The 27,474-nt window shown below is 39.0% G+C and overlaps 1 protein-coding gene across 1 annotated transcript in view; it reads left to right on the top strand.

Moving 5' to 3' along the window:
• Positions 1-27,474, top strand: part of LOC126176388 (dynein axonemal assembly factor 11) — a 189,226-nt gene that overhangs the window by 3,673 nt on the left and 158,079 nt on the right. The window contains exon 2 of the mRNA XM_049923546.1: positions 25,822-25,993. Within this exon, the coding sequence (XP_049779503.1) occupies positions 25,822-25,993 (172 nt within the window). The remainder of the gene's footprint in view (positions 1-25,821; positions 25,994-27,474) is intronic.

Here is a 27,474-nt window from a genome sequence, read left to right on the forward strand (position 1 = left end):
GTTCTCGAGGTCCTGTCGCACCTCTGCTGAAGTGGGGGAGCATCTTGCTACCGTATTGGTCAGCCACATTTCAGGCGCTCAAAGCTCGGGTAAGTTTCATCTCTTTGGTCCCATCAAAGGATCGTCTCAAAGATGATCATATATTCACATTCACTATCTGCGGTTAGCAGACGACCATACATTCATACATTTCACAGATCTCACCAAACTGGATGTAGGGATTTACTTTGTGGGAGTGCACATGTGATCAATTAAATAAATAAATTGTAATTCTTTCCCACACTGGTATCCGGCTTCGCTGTATTAATTGAAATTGAGTTATTTTACAAAAAAAATATGTTGTTCTGACAAAAATAATGAAGTATGTTGTACCTATTTTCAATGTCGGGCGGTACTGTACCCTTTCAGTATCTGCAGGCCCAGTAAGGGAAAATGATCCATTTCCAATAAGTTGGTGGCCTTGGGGGCAGCGAGGACCAAAACCCAGGCTATGACATCATGAGTGAGATACTGGACCCAAGCCAAGAACCATCCCGCTAGGCAGATGATATCGTTGCTGTAGCTCTTCAGGGAAGTATGGAACAGACGAAGCAGTGGTGAACCGAACTGACAGTGGGAATCTACATTGATGACAGCGGTGGAAGACCCTGTATCCACTTGAAAAGGGAGAGAAGTGCCATCCTAATGCACAGTCAGAGTGATCACAGCCATCGTGTGCAGAAAAACCGACCCCATGAAGGAAATTGGGGGCAGCGGTTCTGTCTCATCTATGACAACATCGGAGGTGTCCAAAGCAGTGTGATACACGGCCATTAACTATGACACCCGAAAGACCTCGGCTTTGTGAGCCTGCTTCCTGCATGCTGAATAGGTCACCCTCTGGCAGTGGCAATCTTGCCTCTGATGTGTGACAAAGCATTGGCGACAGGAGGGCAACCGATGTTGCTGCTGCTGCTGCTTCGCCATTGGCGCAGGTGGGGACTGGCACCCTGGTCCTGGAGGGCGGGTGTGGCCTCAAGAGGGGGCCCCTGGCGCTGCTGCGGTGGCTCTGGTGATGTGAACCGGCATCACAGGGGCAGGCGGCAAAGACCTGAGCAAGGGACTGCAGCGTGGAAACAGGATGAAAGAACTGCTCATAAGTGTGGATAATGGATAAACAGGTGCCTAAAGAGGGACCTTTCACCTTCAGAAGATAAGTCTGTAAGGTATCATCTGGGACATGGACGAGAATCATATCATGAATGAGTGCCAAACCATAAGACTGCTTGCAATGGGGGTTGCCACAGAAAAACTGACAGTCATGGGAGAGACTTTGCAGCATAGCAATCCATTCTCTGTATGACTGCTTGGGAAGCTTCTGACAACAAAAATACTTGTGACATGCCACCGCCACATGGACCTGAGAGTAAAAGTAATCCAAGAGACTAGAAGTCTATGCCTCATAGGAGAGAGTATGAGGTTCTGATTTGGGATGCAACTATTGCAGAAGGTGAGAAACTTGTGGGCCCATATAGGCGTGAAATAATGTACAACACTGAACGTCACTAGTGACATCATGAGCCATAAAGTGTTGCTTCAGACGACCCATGTAGTTGCCCCAAGGCTCAACGGATTTGTCGAACTTGGGGAATGCAGGGGGCGCAGCACAGAACCCCAGAAGCTGGGAAACTGGGTGGGACCCATACATAGGCACCCCAAAGGGGGAGGGGGTGGATGTCACCTGTAAATGCTGAATAATGAGCTCGTTCATTTGTTGCACACTTTTCAATAGCATTATGACTCACACTGAGGGTTCATCAATACCTGAAATACCATCTGCCGTAGCGGACAACAACTGAGCAAATGTGGGAAACTCTTAAACCAACTAATCACCACTGAAGTATCTGCACTAGGAGAGTAGAAATGCAGAAAAGACAAGTCTGAAAACAATTTATTGAACTCACCAAAACAAAACAATAATACAATCACCAAAAGAACAACAGACTTGATCCCAACTGCGGACCGTTACAAATATAAAATAACAACAATAGAAAAAACCCAACTCTTCATGGGGAGAGATCACAATAAAACAATTCTACAATGTCAAGATATTCGTTGACTATACCGAGTCTATCTGCAAGAGATCGGCCAGATAGAAGAGATGTCTGGCCATGGCTGCTGGGATGGTAGCTCTGTATACTTCCAAGCATTGCATTGAATTGCCCTTTGCTGGCAGTGTGCCGCCCTGTAAAGCACATTTGGTGGATGTCTCTGCTGGAACTATTTGCGATAACATGCCTGGCTTATAAAAGTAGTTCCTGGGATAGCTGCGACCACTGGTGAAGCTGTTCTGCAGGCTCAGCGAATCGGTAATGTTCCCTGGCAGCCATTGGTGGAGACCTGGTGTTGTGTTTATGTTGTGGCCGCCATTAAATATTTGTGTTGACTGCACAGGCGATGTAGGTTTTCCTGGTGAATGTATACCCTGTGATGCAGGCATTCCATGTTGGTTGGACGTGAAGTGGGATGCCAATGCAGTAGGCTCTATGATGTAGGAAGTGGGTGGCCACAGCAGTGTGATGGGATCCTTGCTGTTCATTTCGTATATTAATGGCCATGCAGGCAATATTAATAGAAATCTCAGACTGTTTTGCAGATGACACAGTTATCTATTATGAAGTACTGACTGAAAGAAGCTGCATAAATATTAAGTCAGTTCTTGATAAGATTTCAAAGTGGTGCAAAGATTGGCAACTTGCTTTAAATGTTCATAAATGAAAAATAATTCACTTCACAGAACGAAAGAATATAGTATCCTATGACTATAATATCAATGAGTCAGTGTTGGAATTGGACAACTCATACAAATACCTGGGTGTAACACTTTGAAGGGGTATGAAATGGAATGATCACATAGGCCCAGTCTTGGGTAAAGCAGGTGGTAGACTTTGGTTTATTGATAGATTCTGGGGAAGTGCCATCAGTCTACAAATGACATTGCTTACTGATCACCTGTGCGGCCTGTTCTAGAATATTACTCAAATGTGTGGAACCCGTTCCAAACAGAACGACAGCAGGTATTGAATGTATACAGAGAAGGGCAGCATGAATGGTTACAGGTTTGTTTGATCCATGGGAGAGCGTCACAGAGATACTGAAGGAATTGAACTGGAAGACTCTTGAAGATAGACATAAACTATCCCAAGAAAATCTAGTAACTAAGTTTCAAGAACTGGTTTTAAATGACGGCTCTAGGCATATACTACAATCCTCTACATATTGCTCACACAGGGATCTTGAGGATAAGATCAGAATAATTATTGCATGCACATAGGTGTTCAAAAAGTCATTCTTTCTGCGTTCCATACATGAATGGAAGAGGAAGAAACCCTAATAACTCATACAGTGGGACGTACCCTCTGCCATGCATCTCACAGTGATTTTTACAGAGTATACATGTAGATGTAGATGTAGTTTCTACCCTTTACAGCTCCCTCTGGTACCATAGAAGTTATTCCCTGATGTCTTAACAGATGTCCTATAATCCTGTCCCTTCTTCTTGTCATTGTTTTCCGTATATTCCTTCTTCACCGATTCTGTGGAGAACCACCTTGTTCCTTACCTTATCAGTCTACTTAATTTTCAACATTCTTTTGTATCATCACATCTCAAAAGCTTTGATTCTCTTGTGTACCAGTTTTTCCACAGTCCATGCTTCACTACCATACAATGTTGTGCTCCAAACATACACTCTCTGAAATTTCTTCCTCAAATTAAGGCCTGTGTTTGATACTAGTTGACTTCTCTTGGCTGAAATGCCCTTTTTGCCAGTGCCAGTCTACTTTTTATGTCCTCCTTGCTCCATCCATCATGGGTTATTTTGTAGTCTAGTTAGCAGAATTCCTTAACTTCGTCTACATTGTCATTCCCAATTCTGATGTTCAGTTTCTCACTGTTCTCATTTCTGCTATGCTTCTTGACTTCCACCTTTTTTTAACTACTCTCAGTGTGTACTCATTGTACTGTTCATTCCATTCAACAGATCCTGTAATTTATCTACATGTTCACTGAGGATAACAACATCATCAGTGGTGAATTTTAATCCCACTCCTTAACCTTTCTTTTATTTCTGTCATTGCTTCTTCAATATATAGATTGAATGGAAGGGGTGAAAGACTGTACCCCTGTCTCACACACTTGTTAATCTGAGCACTTTATTTTTGGTTTTCCACTCTTACTCTTCTCTCTTGGTTCTTGTGCATGTTGCATATTATCCATCTTTCCCTGTAGCTTACCTGTATTTTTCTCAGAATTTTAAACATTTGCACCATTTTACATTGTTGAATACTTTTTCTGTTCGACAAATCCTATGAAGGTGTCTTGATTTTTCTGCAGTCTTGCTTCCATTGTTAGCCACAAGATCAGAACTGCCTCTCTGGTGCCTTTACCTTTCCTAGTGCCAAACTGCTTGTCATCTAACATATCCTCAGTTTTCTTTTCCATTCTTCTGCATATTATTCTTGGATGCAAGAGTTGTTGAGCTGATTGTGTGATAAGTTTCACAGTTGTCAGATCTTGCTGTCTTTGAAGCTGCGTGGATAATGTTTTTCCGAAAGTCTATTGGTATTTCGTCAGTCCTATATACTTTACACACCAACAGGGATAGTCTTTTGTTGCCACTTCCCCCCATGATTTTAGAAATTCTGATGGAATGTTATCTATCCCTTCTGCCTTATTTGATCTTAAGTCATCCAAAGATCTTTTAAATACTGATTCTGATACTGGATCCCTTGTCTCTTTCCTATCGACTCCTGTTTCATCTTCTATCATGTTATCAGTCAATGTACTCTTTCCCTGTATCTGCTGCCTCCTCTACATTTAACAGCAGAATTCCCAAAGCACTTTTAATTTTACTGTCTTTGCCATTAATTTCACAGAAGATTGTTTTGACTTTTCTGTACGCTGAGTCAGATGATTTGACAACCATTTGTTTTTAGATTTCTTAACATTTTTTGTGTAATCATTTCGTCTTTGTTTGCCTGCACTTCCTATTTATTTTGTTCCTAAGTGACATATTTCTGAATTTCCCTGCATATTTTTGTACTTCCTTTTGTCATTGATCAACTGAAGTATTTCTTCTGTTATCCAAGACTTCTTTGCAGTTATTACCTTCCTTGTATCTACATTTTTCTTCCCAGCTTCCATGATTTCCCTTTTTAGAGATGTCCATACCTCTTCAACTGAACTGCCTACTGAACTATTCATCATCCCAGTATCTACAGCCTCAGAGAACTTCAAGCAAATCTCTTCATACCTTTGTACTTTTGTATCTGAGTTCTTTGTGCATTGATTCTCCCTGGCTAGTCTGTTAAACTTCAACATACTCTTTATCATTACTAACTTTTGAGTAGAGTATACATCTGTTCAATGGTATGCCTTACAATCCAATATCTGATTTTGGAATCTCTGCCTGACCATAATGTAATCTAACTGGAATATTCCTGTATCTCCCAGTCTTTCCAGGTATACCTCCTCCTCTTGTGATTCTTGGAAAGAGTATTCACTATTACTAACTGATATTTGTTGCAGAACTTAATTAGTTTTACTCTTCTCTCATTCCTACAACCAAGCTTGTATTCTCGTGTAACCCTTTCCTCTTCTGCTCCCCTACAACTGCATTCCAGTCCTTCACAACTATTAGATTTTCATCTCCCTTTACATACTGAATTACCCATACAGCATCCTCATATACTTTCAGTATCTCTTCATCTTCTGCTTGCAACATTGGCATGTATAATGAACTACTGCCGTTGGTGTTGGTTTGCTGTTGATTCTGATGAGAACAACCCTGTCACTGAACCGTTCACAGTAACCCATTCTCTGCCTACCTTACTATTCATAACAAATCCTACTCCCATTTTACCATTTTCTGCTGCTGTGGGTATTACTCTATACTCGTCTGACCATAAGTCATTGTCTTCCTTAAATTTCACTGCTCTGATCCTCACTATGTCTAGATTGAGCCTCTGCATTTCCCTTTTCACATTTTCTAGCTTTCCTACCACATTCAAACTTCTGACATTCTATGCCCCAACTCATATAATGTTACCCTTTCATTGGTTAGTCAGTTGTTTTTTCTTGGGCACCTTCCCCTTGGCAGTCCTCCCCTGGAGATCCAAATGGGGGACTAATCTGGAATATTTCGCCAAAGGCGATATCATCTGACACTTTTTCTTTCGATTAGAGGCCACATGACCATTGATACGCAGTATGTGTCTTTAATTCAGTGGCTTCCATTGCCTCCTGCATTCTCGTGCCATTGATCATTGCTGATTCTTCCACTTTTTAGGGGCAGTTTTCACCCCAAGTAAAAGAGAGTGCCATTAACCTCTGTTCATTCCTCCAACCTCTTTGACAAGGCTTGTGGCAGAACGATGGTAACATTTTATACTGGAAGTCTCCGGCCACCATTGCTGATGATTTTTATTCAAAATTAAAGCAGTGGGAAGGCTTCAACCCATGAGCAAGGACGTTTCTAATACCAGTCAGAGATGCTACCCCTAGACCATGGATATACCACATTTGACAGTTAAAAAACATATTTCTAGCAGTAAGATGGTAAACTATTAAATATGTTGTAGAACTTGATATGCAAGATTGTCTGTTTCAGAATTTGTTGGTTAATGATAATAAATAAAAATATATAAGTAACAGAAGGACATAGCTCAGCAGTAATTTATAGTTCATTTCCAAACCCATTGTCTTTCATGAAATACATGTTAGCCCTATATATAACCATGATGGTTAAATGGTGGCAACTGGGAATTCCCATCAATAAGATGGGAAAAGTACAATTTCGCAGTATCAGAAATAGTGATTCGGTCATATTTTTCAGAGAGAATTTACTGGATGCACAATGGGAAGAAATTTACCAAGGACATATAGTAGATGAGAAATTAAATTATTTCCATAAATATTCTTGCAACACTGTGAATAAACTCTTATTGGAAGTAAAAAATGAAGATTTTTCAAAGAAACTGAAAACAAAAGTAAAAATAGCATGAATCATACATCTGGCATGGGGAATAAGTAATATATGATGCTCTCCAGCTAGCAAACTTCGTGAATGAACGTTCTTCAGCTACTGCAGAGAAATTTTGATTTAGATTTGCCGTGGTTTCCATAACTTACTTCATGTAAGTGCTGGGATGGTTCCTACAATAAGGCTGTAGCCAACTACCTGCCACATCTTTGCCAGACTCAGCCTGTATATAAATACCAATATATGAATTGTACAATGCCAAACAAAATAAGTGAAGCACCCAGAAGGGGAAGGGAAAACTTCATGGGTTGAGAGGGTGTACGATGTTGTTTCAGTGATTACAGAATCGAGTCAAATTTACAAATAACTTGGCAGCATGATGCCACTTATCAGTATTATGTTGCCCCCACCCCAACCCCCTCTGGCTATGATGCATGCACTGATTTAATTGGGAAGTCTGTCATAAAGCTGTTGTGGCCTCACCTGAGACAAGCAGATGCATATCTGTTGTAGCTGGTCCTTGATATCCTGGATACTGGCAGGGTGACAAAGTTGATGTCTGGGCTGATCCTACACACATTCTATCAGGGACAGATCCGGGTATTTTGCTAGCCACAGGAGTAACCCAGCATCACACACACAGTTCATAGAGACACATGCTGTGTATGAACAAGCATTGTACTGTTGAAAAATGGCACCATGATACTGTTGCATGAGAGGTAAACACATGAGGACACAGGATGTCCATGACATACTGTTGTGTCATCAGAGTTCCCTCAGTAACTACCAGCCATGTCTGAAATCACACCTGAAGGCTTCTCACGCCATGACACCAGGAGTAACACCACTGTGTCTCTCCAAAACATTGGAAGGATGGGACCTGTCTCCGCATATTCATTGATGGTGGTCAACTGAGGAAGTGCAGTATCATGATTCATTGTTGAACATTATGTGGTGCCAGTCGTCAGCAATCGTGCATCCTCGGCACAGCAGAATTCCAAGCACATACTCTTTTGTTGAGATGTCAATGGATGAAATGGTAATTCCCTAGTCCGGATGCTGTTAGTCACTGACCAGTGGTGCAGGATGACACAAAATGTTTGCAGGGACTCCATTACTTGTTCTTGGGTGGCAGGTGTGGATGTGAAGGGGTTACAGTGTGCTTGGTGCACAATGTGGTGATCTTCTCCTGTGGTGCTCAGATGTGTTCAGGCAGAATTTTGATGACAAGTATGTCTACCCTCAAATTCCCACAACCCAAAAAACATTAATACACCGGTAGCTGTTCTACCTGTCACATGGAATTGCAACTCTTATTATTTATGTATCTGCCAATGGTGTTTACATCTAAGAAGTTACATCGACATCTTATCATCTTCTGGGTGCTTAACTTTTCTTGTCAGGCAGTGAATGTTTTGTTTTTAAACTGTAATATTATGACATGTGCAATATCACTGTAAGAATTATCCATGAATTAATAAGACTACTACTACTACTACTACTGCCAGCACCACCTCTACTATATGTTATATATTAATGATCTGGAAGACAATATTAATGCTAATCTCAGAATTTTTGTAGATGATGTAGTTATCTGTAATGAAATACTGTCTGAAGAAATCTGCACAAATATCCAGTGAAATCAGGTTAAAATTTTAAATTGGTGCAAAGATTGGGAATTGGCATTAAATGTTCAGAAATTTAAACTTGTACATCTTAAAAAATGCATCTTTCTTTGACTGCAGTTTCAGAGAATGACAATTGGAATCAATCTATTCATACACATACCAGGGTGAAACAGTATGTGGTCTTCAGTCTTGCTCTCCCTCTACAGTCCCCCCCCCCCCCCCCCCCCAATCCCCTACCATCACAACCACAAACACACACACACACATTTCCCTCCAATGCAAAATTCAAAATTTGCTAATATCTCAGATCGTGTCCTATCAAATCCCTTCTTTAAGTCAGTTTGTACCAGAAACTTCTTTTCTCCAAAAATATATTCAATACCTTCTCATTAGTTAAAACACTATCTTCCCAACTAATCTTCAGCATTCTTCAATAGAACCACAATTTGAAAGGTCCTATTCTTTTCTTATCTGAACTGGTTATCATACATGTTTCACATCAACACAAGTCTACGCTCCAAACAAATATCTCCAAAAAAGGCTTTGTGGCACTTAAGTTTATATTTGACATTAATGAATATTTCTTCTTCAGAAATACTTTTCTTGTCATTGCCACTCTACATTTTATATCAGGTATGGGCCAACCTTTGGTGACTTGTGGGCCTGATTGACCTTTGGTGACTTGTGGGCCTGATTGACATAGTTAATTAAGCTTGCAGGGTGCTGATCATGTGACACAGCAGCATTCCTAGCACCTAAAGTCAAAATTATAGCATAATTGACATTAATGTTTACTGGGTAACATGCCAGTGTCAATGACACCCCTAACTAAAAACACCATGCCAACATATTATGCATCAAAGCGCACATTTTTTAGCGTATATTTATTTAATGTTAGCCTGAATTTCTTCTGCAGGCCAGATTAAAATCAATAACAGGCTGGATGCAGCCCACCTGTGTTTTATATCCTCTCTACTGTGGCCAGTGTCAGTTGCTTTACTGCCCAAATAGAAAAACTGATCTACTGCTTTTAAGGTCTCATGTCCTAATATAATTCCTTCATCATCGTGTGATTTAATTTTGCTTTTGTTGTTATTTATCTTATATCCTCCTCTCAAGAAACAGTTAATTTTTCCTTTACTTGTTGCTCACTGTACAGATTGAATAACACAGCAATAGATTACAACCCTACCTCATTCCCTTCTCAACCATAGTTTTCCTCTCATACCCTTGTTGTTGTTGTGGTCTTCAGTCCTTAGACTGGTTTGATGCAGCTCTCCATGTTACTGTATCCTGTGCAAGCTTCTTCATCTCCCAGTACCTACTGCAACCTACATCCTTCTGAATCTGCTTAGTGTATTCATCTCTTGGTCTCCCTCTACAATTTTTACCCTCCACGCTGCCCTCCAATACTAAATTGGTGATCCCTTGATGCCTTAGAACATGTCCTACCAACTGATCCCTTCTTCTAGTCAAGTTGTGCCACAAACTCCTCTTCTCCCCAATCCTATTCAATACTTCCTCATTAGTTACGTGATCTACCCATCAAATCTTCAGCATTCTTCTGTAGCACCACATTTTGAAAGCTTCTATTCTCTTCTTGTCTAAACTATTTATCATCCACGTTTCACTTCCATACATGGCTACACTCCATACAAATGCTTTCAGAAACATTTTCCTAACACTTAAATGTATACTCGATGTTAACAAATTTTTCTTCTTCAGAAACACTTTCCTTGCCATTGCCAGTCTACGTTTTATATCTGCTCTACTTTGACCATCATCAGTTATTTTGCTCCAGAAATAGCAAAACTCTTTTACTGCTTTAAGTGTCTCATTTCCTAATCTAATTCCTGTAGCATCACCTGACTTAATTCGACTACGCTTCATTATCCTCGTTTTGCTTTTGTTGATGTTCATTTTATATCCTCCTTTCAAGACACTATCCATTCCGTTCAGCTGCTCTTCCAAGTCCTTTGCTGTCTCTGACAGAATTACAATGTCATCGGCGAACCTCAAAGTTTTTATTTCTTCTCCATGGATTTTAATTCCTACTCCAAATTTTTCTTTTGTTTCCTTCACTGCTTCCTCAATATACAGATTGAATAACATCGGGGAGAGGCTACAACCCTGTCTCACTCCCTTCCCAACCACTGCTTCCCTTTCATGTCCCTCGACTCTTATAACTGCCATCTGGTTTCTGTACAAATTGCTCCCTGTATTTTACCCCTGCCACCTTCAGAATTTGAAAGAGTGTATTCCAGTCAACATTGTCAAAAGCTTTCTCTAAGTCTACAAATGCTAGAAACTTAGGTTTGCCTTCCCTTAATCTAGCTTCTAAGATAAGCCGTAGGGTCAGTATTGCCTCACATGTTCCAACATTTCTACGGAATCCAAACTGATCTTCCCCGAGGTTGGCTTCTACTAGTTTTTCCATTCATCTGTAAAGAATTTGCATTAGTATTTTGCAGTTGTGACTTATTAAACTGATAGTTCGGTAATTTTCACATCTGTCAACACCTGCTTTCTTTGGGATTGAAATTATTATATTCTTCTTGAAATCTGAGGGTATTTCGCCTATCCCACACATCTTGCTCACCAGATGGTAGAGTTTTGTTAGGCCTGGCTCTCCCAAGGTTGTCAGTAGTTCTAATGGAATGTTGTCTATTCCCGGGGCCTTATTTCGACTCAGGTCTTTCAGTGCTCTGTCAAACTCTTCACGCAGTATCATATCTCCCATTTCATCTTCATCTACATCCTCTTCCATTTCCATAATACTGTCCTCAAGTACATTGCCCTTGTATAGACCCTCTATATACTCCTTCCACCTTTCTGCTTTCCCTTCTTTGCTTAGAACTGGGTTTCCATCTGAGCTCTTGATATTCATACAAGTGTTTCTCTTATCTCCAAAGGTCTCTTTAATTTTCCTGTAGGCATTATCTATCTTACCCCTAGTGCGATAAGCCTCTACATCCTTACATTTGTCATCTAGCCATCCCCACTTAGCCATTTTGCACTTCCTGTCGATCTCATTTTTGAGACGTTTGTATTCCTTTTTGCCTGCTTCATTTACTGCATTTTTATATTTTCTCCTTTCATCAATTAAATTCAATATTTCTTCTGTTACTCATGGATTTCTACTAGCCCTCGTCTTTTTACCTACTTGATCCTCTGCTGTCTTCACTACTTCATCCCTCAAAGCTACCCATTCTTCTTGTATTGTATTTCTTTCCCCCATCAGTCAGTTGTTCCCTTATGCTCTCCCTGAAACTCCGTACAACCTCTGGTTTAGTCAGTTTATCCAGGTCCCATCTCCTTAAATTCCCACCTTTTTGCAGTTTCTTCAGTTTTAATCTACAGTTCATAACCAATAGATTGTGGTCAGAGTTCACATCTGCCCCTGGAAATGTCTTACAATTTAAAACCTGGTTCCTAAATCTCTGTCTTACCATTATGTAATCTATCTGAAACCTGTCAGTATCTCCTGGCTTCTTCCATATATACAACCTTCTTTTATGATTCTTGAACCAAGTGTTAGCTATGATTAAGTTGTGCTCTGTGCAAAATTCTACCAGGCGGCTTCCTCTTTCATTTCTTACCCCTAATCCATATTCACCTACTGTGTTTCCTTCTCTCCCTTTTCCTACTGCTGAATTTCAGTCACCCATGACTATTAAATTTTCGTCTCCCTTCACTATCTGAATAATTTCTTTTATTTCATTATACATTTCTTCAATTTCTTCATCATCTGCAGAGCTAGTTGGCATATGAACTTGTACTACTGTGGTAGGCATGGGCTTCGTATCTATCTTGGCCACAATAATGCATTCACTGTGCTGTTTGTAGTAGCTTACCCGCATTCCTATTTTCCTATTTATTGTTAAACCTACTCCTGCATTACCCCTATTTGATTTTGTATTTATAACACTGTAGTCACCTGACCTGATTTTGTATTTATAACCCTGTAGTCACCTGACCAGTTCCTCCTGCCACCGAACTTCTTTAATTCCCACTATATCTAACTTTAACCTATCCATTTCCCTTTTTATATTTTCTAACCTACCTGCCTGATTAAGGGATCTGACATTCCACGCTCCGATCCATAGAAAGCCAGTTTTCTTTCTCCTGATAACGACATCCTCTTTAGTAGTCCCCGCCCGGAGATCCGAATGCGGGACTATTTTACCTCCGGAATATTTTACCCAAGAGGACGCCATCACCATTTAACCATACAGTAAAGCTGCATGCCCTCAGGAAAAATTACGGCTGTAGTTTCCCCGTGCTTTCAGCTGTTTGCAGTACCAGCACAGCAAGGCCGTTTTGGTTAGTGTTACAAGGCCAGATCAGTCAATCGTCCAGACTGTTTCCCCTGCAACTACTGAAAAGGCTGCTTGCCCCTCTTCAGGAACCTCACATTTGTCTGGCCTCCTAACAGATACCCCTCTGTTGTGGTTGCACCTACGGTACAGCTATCTGTATCACTGAGACACGCAAGCCTCCCCACCAATGGCAAGGTCCATGGATCTCCCATCTCATGGACATACTCTTACAACTGCTGTCTGGTTTCCATACAAGGTGTAAATAACCTTTTGCTCTCTGTATTTTACCTCTGCTATCTTCAGAATTTCAAACATTGTCAATAGCATTCTCTAACTCTACAAATTCTGAACATAAGTTTACCTTTATTCAATCTATCTTCTAAGCTAAATTTAGGGTTAGTACTGCCTCATGTGTTCCTAAATTTTTGCAGGCCCCAAATTGATCTTACACGAGGTTAGCTTCTACAGTGTTTCCAATCTTCTTTTATTAATTCGTGTCAGTGTTTTGTAGCCATGATCTCTTAAGCTGATAACTTGGTAATATTTCTTTCTGTCAGCTCCTGGTTTCTTTGAAATTATAATTATTACATTCTTCTTGAGGTCTGAGGGTATTTTGCTTGTCTGGTGCATCTTGTGCACCAGATGGAATAGTTCTATCATGGCTGGTTCTGCCAAGGTTATTCGTTGCTCTGAGGGAATGACGTCTACTCCAGGGCCTTTTTTTTGGCTTAGGTCTTTCAATGTTCTGCCAAATTCTTCTTGCAGGTATAAAGTCTCCCATCTCACCTTTATCTACTTCCTCTTTCAGTAATGTTGCATTCAAGCTCATTTTCCTTGTGCAGCCCTTCTTTTTATTCCTTCCATCTTCTATCTTTCAGCTTTCCCTTTTTTGCTTCATACTGGTTTGCCACCTGAGCTCTTGATATTCATACAGCTCCTTCCAAAAGCTTCTTTTATTTGGTTGTAGGCTGTTCCTATTCTGCCCCTTTTTGTATAAGCTTCTATAGCCTCACATAGTCCTCTAGCCATTTATGCTTAACCTTGTTGCACTTGCTGTCAATATAATTTCTTAAACAATTGTACTCCCTTTTACCACCTTTGTTTGCTTCATTTTTGTATTTTTTTCCCTTTCATCAATTAAATTGGAAATCTTCTGTGGTAGATTTCTACTAGGCCTATTCTTTTTACCTATTTGATCCTGTGCTGCTGTTACTAATTCATCTCTCAGAGCTAACCATTTGTCTTCTACTTATTTCCCACAACACATAATAAATGATGTGTAATTATCCATTTAACCAAAGAGTAACACTTTATCCTTTATTCTGAGAGGGTTATGTTCTTGATACAATATTATCATTAGTCTGAAAATGAAAAATGATGTGTCAATTGCTTATTGCACTAACCTTAATCATTGTTTCCTGCTCAACCTGAAAAAAAGCATCTCTGGATGTGAGAATGTAATGTTTTCCCACTCTTGTAGCATTTATTGTTGTACCTTGTATTGCTTCCAGTTCAGTCATACATGTTTGTGGGATCTTTCTATGTTTATTGTAATCAGCTTTCTAGCAAACAGTTCATTAAACTGTGAAGATGCTGGCAAAAGCTGTTGTTCCAGTGGAAGATGGTTGCAGTTTCATCAGAAATGCTGCAAACTACATCTTCCACAATTTCCAGAGCTGTAAGGAGGTACTGGAAAACTGGATGCTATGCAAGGAAATCAGGATTATGCCCAAGAAGAGCAACTTTGCCAGTTGCTGTGTTATAGTCTTTGCAAAATTCTACCAGGTGCTTTCCTCTTTCATTACTTTCCCCCACTCCATATTCTCCTACTGTTTTTCCTTCTATTCCTTTACCTACTATCAGATTCCAGCACCCCATCATAATTAAATTTTACTCTCCCGTAACTACCTGAATAATTTCTTTTATCTCATCATACATTCTTTCAATCTCTACATAATCTGCAGGGATAGTTGCCACATAAACTTGTACTAATGTGGTGAATGTTGGCTTTGTGTCTGTCTTGGCTGTGGCTCCCATAACTACCTGCATAATTTCTTTTATCTCGTCATACATTCTTTCAATCTCTACGTCACCTGCCGAGATAGTTGCCATATAAACTTGTACTACTGTGGACAATGTTGGCTTTGTGTCTGTCTTGGCTGTGGTAATGCATTCACTGTGCTGTTTGTAGTAGCTTAACCCACATTACTATTTCCTTATTCATTATTAGACCTACTCCTGCATTACCCATAATTGATTTTGTATTTGTAACCCTTTATGCACCTGATCAGTAGTTCTGTTCATCCTGTCACCAAGCTTCACTAGTTCTCACTATATCTGACTCCAGCCTAACAATCTCTCTTAAATTCTCTAGATTACCTATCCAATTAAAGGGTTTAACATTCCCCACTTTGACCTGTAGCATCTAGTTTTGTTCTTTCTTATTATGACATCCTTCTGAGGAGTCTCAGACCAGAGTTACCAATGGTGGACTATTTTACTTTCAGGATATTTATTGTCATTTAACTGGGCAATAGAACTGCATGCCCTCATAAAAAAGGGCTGTAGTTTCCTTTTGCATACAACCATTCACAGTACCAGCACAGCAAGGCTTCTGCCTCTCTTTGGGAACCATGTTTTCTGGCCTCCTCACAGGTACCCGTCCAGTGTGGTTGCACATATGGTACAACCATCTTTATCATTTAGGCTTGTGTAATGGAATTATCACATAAGCTCCATCATAAGCAATGTGAGAAGGGTCCAAAATCAGGCACTTACCTCCCTGCTTGCACCTTTCCCTCCTCTGCCTTCCCACTTCCCCCAACCAGCCTTGCTGTCAAGGATTCTGCAGTACACATAATATCACATATCCTCTCAACATGTGAAGTTTCATTGTGTTTCTTTCTCTCCTTTTGAGTCTTTCACTTTTTCTATCAGGCAATGTATTTGTTTGGCTGGCAAATCATTCAGAGGATATCTCACAATTTCCTTTATTGCAGTTGCATTTAAGTATTTAAGAATGCTGTAAAAGAGACCCCAATCTTTCTTTTTCCCTTTTCCCCATACCCACTGCTGCTGGGTACAGAGCTGGTGCATGTAAACTACTCTGTTCACATGAAAGATCATTGGACTGGCCCCCAAAGAATGCCATTAGGTTATACTGTAGGTTTCCTTGTTTCTGTCATAACAAGACCTTTTTGCAAAATTTTCAGTTGTCAGATAGGTAAGACTTGATGTCTGCAACATTAATGCAGATATTTTACCTAGCCCATAACTGATAGCTTGTACAACATTACTGCTGTGGACATCACTTATCATTGATTTCAGAAAGATAGAGAACTACAGCACAAATGGGTATGAGACTGTAAAAGAGCTGATCCTGTTAATGTGAATAATGAAGTATTTGTTCAAATGATTAGCTCCCCAAGGATTATGAATGAGACTTAAAAAATGAGCTTCTGGGGTTGCCTCTGAGAAGAAAATTAAATTGTTATGTTGTGCCATCACAAAAATTCCAAATTGGCATTGAGATACATTCAAGGTTGTCACAAGCACCAGCAAGAACAATGCACATGTGACTAACAGATATTCATTCCCTTCAGAAACATGTCTATGTATTATTGGATTTGGAATAATTCACACATTAATTTGTTATAGCACTTGCAGAGGTTTCATTTTTACAACAATAATAATAATTCTGTTTTAAAATAGATTTATTTTATTGATAGGTAACATAATCAAGAGATTGCCAATGTGAAAAGAGAAGAGTACAAAAGTGAGTGCTGTGTAGTTTATAAAATTAAATTTTATCACTTGACAAGCACAGAGATAGTTCTTGAACTAGATATCACTGCTAAAGAGAAAATAGACAGTTTAAAAAACTGAAATACAACTGATAAGGAAAGAAAACTATGCTTTAAAAAGAAGTAATGAGGTCCTGAAAGCCAAGTGTTTGAAATATGCTGTGGAAGGAAATAGATGTGATTCTTCTACAATAGAACAACAAATTATAAAAATAAGTAATGAGGTCTTGAAAGCCAAGTGTTTGAAATACACTGTGGAAGTAAATAGATGTGATTCTTCTACAACAGAACAACAAATTAGAGATAAGGTAAATAGCTTTTTATCTTAGTGTTTCACATCAGGCCAGATTCAGTCTTTACTAAGTAATAATAAGAGTGTGAAGTGTGGTCCAAAAGATATTGCTAATGTTTTCATCTTAAGAGCTTTCTCAGCCAAAGCTTACACTTACTTGTAAAAAAAGAACTGCCATTTTCCTTGTGGTCAACACTTCAGAAATGGGCCAAACAATTCAGGTGCAGACCTGGAATTCTGAAAGAAGTTCTGGATGTTATGAAAGCTAAGACAGAAACATTCAAACCACTAGAGAAAATAGGAGTCTTATGTTTTAATAAGATGAATATAAATGGTCACTTGTGCTGTGATTCTTCAGATAATGTTATTTTAGGAACAAACCAAAATGTTATGGTGCTCATGGTTTCTGGTTTGTTGCAATCATGGAAACAGCCTGTATGTTTTGAATTTGATATTTCCGTGGCAAGTGAGTTGCCACCAAACATTGTCAAGCAGTCGGAAGCAGCTGGAACCCAAATTGCAGCAGTAATTTGTGATATGGGATAGAACTCAAAGGTCTGAAAGGAGTTTTCACAACTAAAACCTACTTTTCAGACCCTATGGGTTCAGCAAGAAGAGTGTGGATTTTCTGTGATGTCTCGAATTTGCTTAAATTGCTTAGAAACCACATTTTAGATTTATTTATTTATTTTTTATTTATTTATTTATTTAGCCATCCACGGACATTTTAAAATATATGGATGTTGTCAGTTGCATACATTCATATATTTATACAGTTTGTTGTTACATGTAATTTAAACATTGTGACATGTAAGTTATTTACAATCATTTTTGCTCGTTACTTAAATATTGTGAAACAAAAACTATTTACAATCATTTTGTACTAAGGAATTCACTTATAGTGTAAAAGCAGTGTTTCTGCAAAAACAAATTAAAGATTTTTCCTAAAGCAGTACATGTTATCTGATTCTTTTATTTTTAAACGATTTATTGCAGCAGAATAGCCATTATAGTTTTACATTAGATTACAATCATTTGAGAGTGAATTACAAGGATGTATTGAGTGTCTGCATAATTCTTAGTAGATTACATTCAGTGCAGGTATTATAACAGATTGTCATTGGAACCATTTATTGCATAGTCTCTAATTGATCTGGTCCTCTTGTTGCATGTTTCTATATGGTATCTCTCACAAGACTGCCCACATAGTGTACACTTGCAAAGGTTTGATGGTTCGTGGTATGCTGTATTTGCACAAATTTCATGGTGGAATCCGTGTACTGCGAGTCTTGTAAGTACGTGTCTCATCTCAAAATTTGCTGCTGTCCAAGTGCGGTCGATCATGGCCCCGGATCCATAGAATTCCATTGGCACTTCCTCTCTTTTCTTGAGTAGTGATCTTAGTAGGTTCTCCAATGCTGATGTGTTGGGAAGTAAGAACATTGTCCTTAGATCCTCGATGAGGAAAGATTCTCAGGCGAGAAGGTAGACTAAGATTGTAAATCACATCACAGGTTTCGTAGGCGGGCCTGCCTTTAATGGGGTTGGTGGTGGTGGTGGTGGTGGTAGGATGTATGGGACAGGTCTTGCATCTAGGTCTATACAGGGTATGAGGCAAGGGGTTGGGAACAGGAGTTGTATAGGGATGGACAAGGATACTGTGTAGGTTTGATGGGCTGCAGAATACCACTGTGGGAGGGGTGGGAAGCATAATGGGTAGGAAATTCCTCATTTCATGACGTAGCTAAAGCTAGTCAAAACCCTGTCAGAGAATGTGATTCAGTTGTTCCAGTCCTTGGTGCTACTGAGTCACGAGGGGAATGCTCCTCTGTAGCTGGACGGTGGGACTTCGGAGGTGGTGGGTGGGGAGATAAGGCCTAGCAGATATGTTTTTGTACAATGTTTGGAGGGTAATTATAGTCTGTGAAGGCCGCAGTGAGACCCTCGGTGTATTTTGAGAGGAACTGTTTGTCACTGTGATGCGATGGCCACAGGTGGCTAGGTTGTATGGAAGTGACTTCTTGGTATGGAATGGGTGGTAACTGTCAAAGTGGAGTATTGCTGTTATTTGGTGGGTTTGATATGGACAGGGGTAGTGATTTAGCCATCTTTGAGATGGAGGTCAACATCGAACATCGAGGGATGTGACTTGTTGGGTTGAGTAGGACCAGTCATTTCAGTGACCGCTTCACAGCCTGTTCCATCTGGATCCTTCCCACCAACTCCAGCTTTTCTGAAATGCACAGGTGGGAACTCTCACAGCAGTGTTTCCTACGTTTCCATAACCCTCCTGGCCTCAACCTTCATTAGTTTTTGTCCTTACCTTCTAGCCCCTTCCCTGTTTTCATTCCAGTGCTACACAGTTCTCATTCCACCAACTGACCCACAATCTTTTTACCTCTCCTTTTCTGCCAATCCCCCCCAGACTCTGTCTATCCTCCCGACTACACCTAGCTGCCCTACCCTCTCTCAGCTTCATTCCTGTATACTCCTGCAAGCAGCATTTTACCCACCATACCCTGCTTTCCCTTCCGCTCGCTGCCCCAGCCTCGTCCTTATCCCTACCACGCGGTTGTGTGCACCTACCTGTGAATCAGCATCTCTGCTAGATTTAAAATATTGACCGCTGTTGCAAAACAAAGTATTCTGGTATGCGGTTCTGAGTAGACAAGACAGGCTGTTGACAAAACTACTTAGGTAAAACGCCGCTTAAAGTATAACTCATTTCTTTTCTACTTATTGCAGAACATTAGCTGGTAGATATTTAGGTTTACTTTGTTTTAGATATGAAGATGATCTAGAGCAGGGGTCTCCAAACTACAGCCCGCGAGAGCCGGCAAACCGGCCTGCGTTAGCTGGCCGTACATCCCTGGTATCCGGCCCACCAAATATTTGAGGTGGTACCTGTACTGCCAACAATTGAGTTTCGAGGCCTATCGCGACCAATACACTGCGACATTGGCTCTGCTACTCGCTATAAGACTACATAACTAAACTTACTGTTGCGCCGCTTGAAATAACAATGCGTTGACATACTCTACCTCTGTTACGTGTTGCTAACAATGATTTAGAGATTTCGTTAACTTTGCAGGACGCTTTCGTGAAGATTCTTTTATTTTGTGCGGCAGTTTATTATACAGTTTTACACCTTCATACAAGAAGTTATTTTGAATCTTATGTTTATTCTTCCAGTCTAGGTGAAGACAGTGACTTGTTCTTGTACTATAGTTATGAAAACTGCTATTTGTGCTATAATTTTCTATATTTTTCTTGATGTACGCTATGGTTTGGAATATAAATTCACAAGGAACAGTTAGAATTACTAACATTTTGGAAAGTTCTCTGCAGTGGGCCCACATACTGCTTTTTGTTATAATTTTTACTGCTCTCTTTTGCATTTTAAATACTGTTTGTAAATTCTGAGCACTGTTTTCCCAGAAAATAATACCATAACTGATTACTGAATGAACATAACTAAAGTATGCAGTTCTCAAACATTCACTACTGCATGTGGATACAAGGACTCTAAGTGCATAAAATGTTGCAGATATCTTTTTCAAGAGTTTCATAGCATGTTCATTCCATTTCATTTGGCTGTCAATGTGAAACCCTAAGAATTTTGTTGTATGTACATCTATGGAGATGTTATCTAGTTTTAAATTTAAGGGACTCTGTTTTCTGTTCATTCTAAAGCATATTGTATTTGTTTTCTTTACGTTGAGTGTTACTTTGTTTTCCTGAGACCATTTGTGAATATCCCTCAGCACTTCAGTAGAATTTTCCAACATTTGTGCTGGTTTCATACTGGTGATTACTATGTTGCTGTCATCCGCAAACAATATCTTCTCTCCATGGCTGATATGTTGCAGGAAATCATTTATATACACCAGAAATAATACAGGGCCTAGTACTCTTCCTTGAGGGACCCCAGTATTGATATATTGTGGATCAGATACATGTTTCTCAATGTACTTTGATCCACTGAAGACATGTGTGAGCTCTACTGACTGTACTCTGTTTTCTAGATATGAACGAAACCATTTGAGAACCACTCCCCTTACTCCTAGTGCCTTTAATTTATGCAACAGCTTCTGGTGTAATTCTGGAGTGATTCTGCCCAACATCACAGTCTTGAACGAGAAGCTTTTTGAAAATCTGTTAGCAATACAGAGCATGGATTTAAGCATCACACATCACATTAGGGAGGTTCATGCAGAAGTAATATGATGAGCTTGGCAGAATGTACGAATGGCAGCACAACTATTTCACATCATTGTGCCCAAGCTGTTAAATATGTGCTAAACAAAGCAAAGAAAGGAAATTTAATTGAACTGACCAATGACAACTTTGTTGTTTTAAACTCAAGGATTCCTGAGGATGACTAGATGCCTCTTCAAAGTGGCTGAGGCCTTAATTTTCAAAGACAAGAGAACACACTAAAAAGGTTCCTCAAGATTTGTTCTAACATGCAGTGCCTGTTGTCATTCCAGAAGGGTTTCATAGTTTCAGCAAACTCTCTCTTTGGACTTTACAGTGATGTACAGAATATGGGAGTTCCTTGTATCTTGACTTGCAGGCTAAAGCCAGATTGTTTGGAGAACTTTTTTTCTAAAATTTGTGGTCTAGGCACATTTTACAACAAACCAACACCTTTTGAAGCAGCTTCTAATACTGATGGGAAATACAGAAGACAACCCCTGTCTGTTATTGAGATTACTAGTCTGGTGCTGTCACGTTTCTCCAACTGAAGAATCAGAACAGGACTTCATAAAGCTCGTTGTTGTAATTTCAGCTAACAAGAACTAGCAACCAATGATGACTGTGAATCCCAAGCTGCATTTAAATATCTTGCAGCAGTAATGATTGGATCTCTGCAATCTCCAGTAGTGGGCTCACTTCTCCCTCAACTTACTGATTCAATAAAGTAAAGAACTTCAGACTAATATTTTGTATTTTTCATGGGTGGCATGTGGCTAAGTGTGATGGACTGTTGCAAAAGGTAATTTCTACAGCAATGTTAAAGTTTCCAATAATGCATCTCAAAGTGGTGTCTCCCTACCCAAGAACAAGAACCTTCATTAGAATAAGGCATCTGAACGCAAAAACTAAAACAGAAAACATGAAAGGAGAGGACAGGGGAAGGGGAAAGACTGGCAGCTGCATTGGCAGAGGACAGCACACAAAGAGGGTGGGACATGTTACATCTTTACAGTGAGTAGCAATCTATCTTTTCCTCATATTGTTAATATTCCAATTTGCAGTTTCCAAGTGTTTATTTCGTATAGTCTTAAATTTAATTAATGCTTAATGATGTGCTTCAGCACTTAACAACATGTAATTCATGAAGCTGGTGTTAAATTCCTGTGGTAGAACACTATTCCAGATGACATCACACGTGTTAGCCAATAGCAGCGCAACCCCCCGGATGACATACCTGATTGTTTCTAGTTGCCTTGAGACTGACTCACAAAGGAATGAAACCTCTGCTTGTTTTACCCTTTCTCATTACTTCCTAAACAGAGGAGATGACATTCTTAGCATAAGTTGAAACTTCTATAAATTGAACCTGCCTTTCTTACATCCACACTTTAAAAAAATATCCAATAAATGTGAGAGGTACAGACTCCATGGAGCAGTCTGAGCCCTGACCCTTCTCCCACCTCTCTCTATCACTGGTCTTGTACACATATCCTCTAGAGATGGAGTTCAGTTTCCAAATGCACTGTGCTACTAGAAAAAATGTAACCCAGTGTGTGTTCATGTCAGAAAGTCACTTTCCATGTTAAAGATTACCATCATTAACCTTAAAGTTAGTTATACTTACAGATTTAATAAAAAATTGTCTAGATAAAATAAGTTTCTGTTCTCCTGTATAATTTACTCCTTGAAGCATGCCACTAATCCAAACAATTCTCCAGAAAATTTCAATTTTAGAGACCCTCACACTCCTCCCTCACTTGGATAAGTTTCTGTGGATGGCCGTAGTTGTAGGTAATGCACATGGCTGACCTTTTTTGAGTGGTAGGATTCTGGGAAAATGTAAGCAGCCTACAAAAGAGACTGCTTGCAAAACTGTCATATTATCCATCCTAAAATATTACTTAATTGTGTGGAGCCCACACCAATTAGGACTAACAGGAGAACATATACAAAAAATGGTGGTGCAAAGGGTGAGAAGTTTGTTTGAGATGACATATTTTTCATGTTTATTACTTTTCATTAAAAAAAAACACACATACACACTTTCACACATTTTGACTTAAGACATCACCAGAATCTGTTAGATTACAAAGAAACTAATGAGAACTTGGCCATTTATGTGGGGGTGCTGGCAGCAGAAGAATTATTACAAGTGGGATAGCTTGGGGCTGGTATTGACTAATTCTCTGTCATTGCTAACATTGGTGGTTGCAGCATTAGATAACATCATTCTCATGCATACAAAATCTCACTTAATGATAATTGCTTTCACCATGTTTCATGGCTGTGTCTCTTCTTTGTATGTTGTGTGAAGTAAAAATTCTTAACAAAGGGATTGTGTCTCAATTTGGAGATACCATAATTTATCTGGAACAGAGTTTTGTTTTTAATTTCATAATTTATATGTAAATGTGAGAGTAAGTGCAAAAATGCACATTTATTGCTGTGTTGTACAGAGAAAATTATTTTTTTGTCATAACGGAGTTAGAGCTTTCTGTAAATTGTGTGAAATAATCAGTAATAGAACAGCTTCGTATTTCATTAGGTAGGAATGTTTTGTATTGTTTGACACTTTCCTGATAATGGATACTGGTCATTGTATCAGGCTTTTTCACTGATACTTCATACTATTATAAAGCTCCATGTACTCATCATTTTTATGTTATGAGGTTTACAACACCTTATTACCTGAGTGCGTGTTTAAAAAATTAATATCAGATGTTTGAACCAAATAGAAATTGAAATGAGTTCCAATTATTTCTGAGTTTTATACTATATCTGAACTTATTGCAACTTTCCAAGCTATTCCCTTCTGCCACTCAATGCTCTACAAAATTCTATTTCTGATGAAAGCAGAAGCTGAAATTGGCGTGAAGGATGCACTGAGTAGAGCAATGTCTTGCACTCTGAATCAATGTGTTTCTCTTCCTGGGGAGCTAGTTATTAGATACAGTTAAGCATATTGTTAGAACCAAGACCTTTTTCATGATTTCAGAAAGAAAATTATTCTTACATAAAATGGTTTTTATTAAATTTCATTCTATGCTCATCTTATTTATACGAGGTCTGTTCAGAAAATTTCAGAACATTCATAATTTTGCACCAGTGGTGCGTTGGAGAGAAATGTGGTTGGCATCCCTGCCACACACCCATGTTTAATGTGTAACTGCTGAAAGTTTCATTGTTATATGTCTGTTAGTTCTTGTTGGCACAGTTTCCAAATTTTGAGATGCCAGAGTTAGAGGAGCAATGTGTCTGTATTAATTTTTGCATGAAACTCAAGAAAACCATTACAGAGACGCATCAAATGATGCAGGAAGCCTACAGTGATGAGTACTTAAGATGTACTGGATGTTACGAATGGTTCTCATGCTTTAAAAATGGCCAGTCGGAAGTTAAAGATGACCCTCGCTCAGGACACAATTCGATGTCTACCAATGACGCTCATGTCAGGAATGTCAAGGAAATTCTGCGTGCCAATCAAAGACTGACTGTCTGAAAGAGTGCAGAAGAATTTAACATTTCAGTTGGACCATGTCATGAAATCCTGACACAGCATCTTGAAATGCATCGTGTTGCCACCAAGTTCACCCCACAGCTCATGAGTCAAGACCAGGAAGAACCTCGCCTCACATCTGTGAAGAGCTTTTGTAGTGTGCAAATGAGAATGACATGTTCCTTAAGAACATCATAACTGGTGATGAGACATGGATCTATGGTTATGATATTGAGGCCAAGGTTCAACCTTCACAATGGGTTGGGAAGAGTTCTTCCAAGACCAAAAAAAGCTTGTCAGGTCAGGTCAAATGTCAAAGCCATGCTGATAATTTTCTTTGACTTTGAAGTATTAGTTCATCATGAATTCATGCCACAGGGGCAAACTGTTAATCGATGGTACTATCAGGACGTGTTGGAATGCCTGTGAGAAAATGTGAGAAGGAAGCAGTCTTAAATGTGATGAGACAACTCATGGCTCTTGCATTACGTTAATGTACCTAAACATTCATCCCTGTTGATGCATGACTATTGCACAAAAAAGGAAATCACTGTGCTGCCTCATGCTCTGTACTCTCCAGACTTACTGCCTGCGGACTTTTTTTTTTTTTTATTTCCTGAGTTGGAAACCCTGTTAAAAGGATGTAGATTTGCTACAATAGACAAGATAAAAGAAAATTCGCAGATGTTACTTCAAGCGATCTAGCAAGAGGCATACTAAGACTATTTCTGGTAGTGGAAAAGGCATTGGGAGTGGTGTATCAACTGTGGAGAAGAGTATTTTGAATGACACCATGAAAATAAAAGCGTAGAAAAATTTTGTGGATAAAGTCCTGGAATTTTTTGAACAGACCTTGTATATCAAGCTTGAGAGCCACTTATGTAATTTATTTCATTTGCAAAAATTTCATCATCTGCTGTAGCATGTTTTATCATTTGGAATATAGTGAGTACATATGTGTAACTCATTATTTTTCAAAGATCTAACTCTTGTAGTCAATTAAAAATTTAATGAGAGAAGCATTTAATGTTTCTAGTAGTTAAAAGTAATAAATGTTTATAAGCAGTTACAGAAGAACTAATTCGCAAAAGATCAGAACACAATGAAGGGGAAATATCCACTTTAGAAGAGATAAGCCTACATCAAGAAGACATTGAGAAGATTGAACACATTCAGAATTGGTGCCGAAATCTTCAGATACTTCTTCTGCAGTCAAACTTAATTGCTCGAATTGGTATGTAGTATGTAAATATTTGTATACAACATTTTTTATGCAAGAAGATATATGTTCCCCTCTCATTTTCAAAATATATCATTTATTGTGGATCTAGGAAGGTGTTAAGTAATGTTCAGTTTGCACATAAAGCTGTAGTGGGTTCTAAATACCAGTCTGGTCAATAAGTTTTAAGTTTTAAATGTTTTATCCACATTGCTTAGGGAAATACTGGGACAGCTTGTTGGAATAGATTAGAAACGATACCCACATTTACGTCTATGCTCCACATGCCCCTGTAGGTTGTGTAGCAGAGGGTATCTCATTTAACAGTCTTTTTTCCATTTTTCCTGTAAATATTTAGATTATTTGATGGGCTTTTTAACATAAAAACTAATTACTGCTAGTTAACACTAATGCATTGTAAGAATGACTGTTAGTAATCCTCCATAGGAGCTTGATTTTCTCTGATTTTATTGTCGTGGTCATTATATGAGTACATGTGGGAGGAAGTTCATACATTGCTTGACTGCCTTTGGAACACATACCATCAGGATATTAGCAGTAAACCTCTTCGTGATACACAATGTCTCTCATGTAATATCTGTCATTGGAGTTTGATGAGTGTATCCATGATACTTACATTTAGTAAATGAACCAATGATAAAACCTGATACTATACTTTGGATATTGTCTATCTTGTATACCAAACCTGCATGGTAGATCTACCAGACTGATGAAGAATACTTGGAAATCAGCAAAACAAAGGTTTTTCAAGCTGTCTCCTGTGTGGGTGTAGTACATTTCTTAGGATTCTTTCACTGACTCCCAGTCTGGCACCTGTTTTTTCTGCAACTACTTTAGTTTCATGTGGTTATTTCACATTAAGTAATTTTGATGCTTGCTGTTCGATATTAAGATCGTTCTGGGTGACAAAATACTAAAAAAATGTCTTGATGTAGAACTAGTTTCTGTATAGAGTAATTATTCTCCTAAACTTTTGAAATGCTCTTCAGCCAGTTTATATAACAATGAACATTTATTACATGAACATGTACAGATATGATTTCAGTGCGGAGGTATGCTTCCAGTGTGGAGGTATCATTAATACTAAAATTCTCCATAAATTCAGTGTTTGATGGATGTTATTCATTGATGAGTCTTAACATCGCCTACTGAGAGGCTCTTCTTAAGCAGTCCATGTGGTGTTTGAAATTCCGTGCTGCACTTGTTGTGACATAAAGTCCGATCACTGCCAGTATTACAAACAAATAATAATACAGCATAAAATAAATATGTGCACTATCACAAAGTATCATATGTATACAAATTTGCATCTGCAAATTATTTGAAAGACTTGACTTTTAATATAAGATTAAATGAGTAAGTGTGTTATTAACTCCTAAATAATCTAATTCAAACCTTAAGCATTTTTGTAAGAATCTTCTTTTACACTTGTGTATGGCATACAGTAAATATATTTTATATTAGTATGTCTTTTT

The sequence above is a fragment of the Schistocerca cancellata genome, chromosome 3 (genome assembly GCF_023864275.1).
Source record: "Schistocerca cancellata isolate TAMUIC-IGC-003103 chromosome 3, iqSchCanc2.1, whole genome shotgun sequence".
Lineage (NCBI taxonomy): Eukaryota > Metazoa > Arthropoda > Insecta > Orthoptera > Acrididae > Schistocerca > Schistocerca cancellata.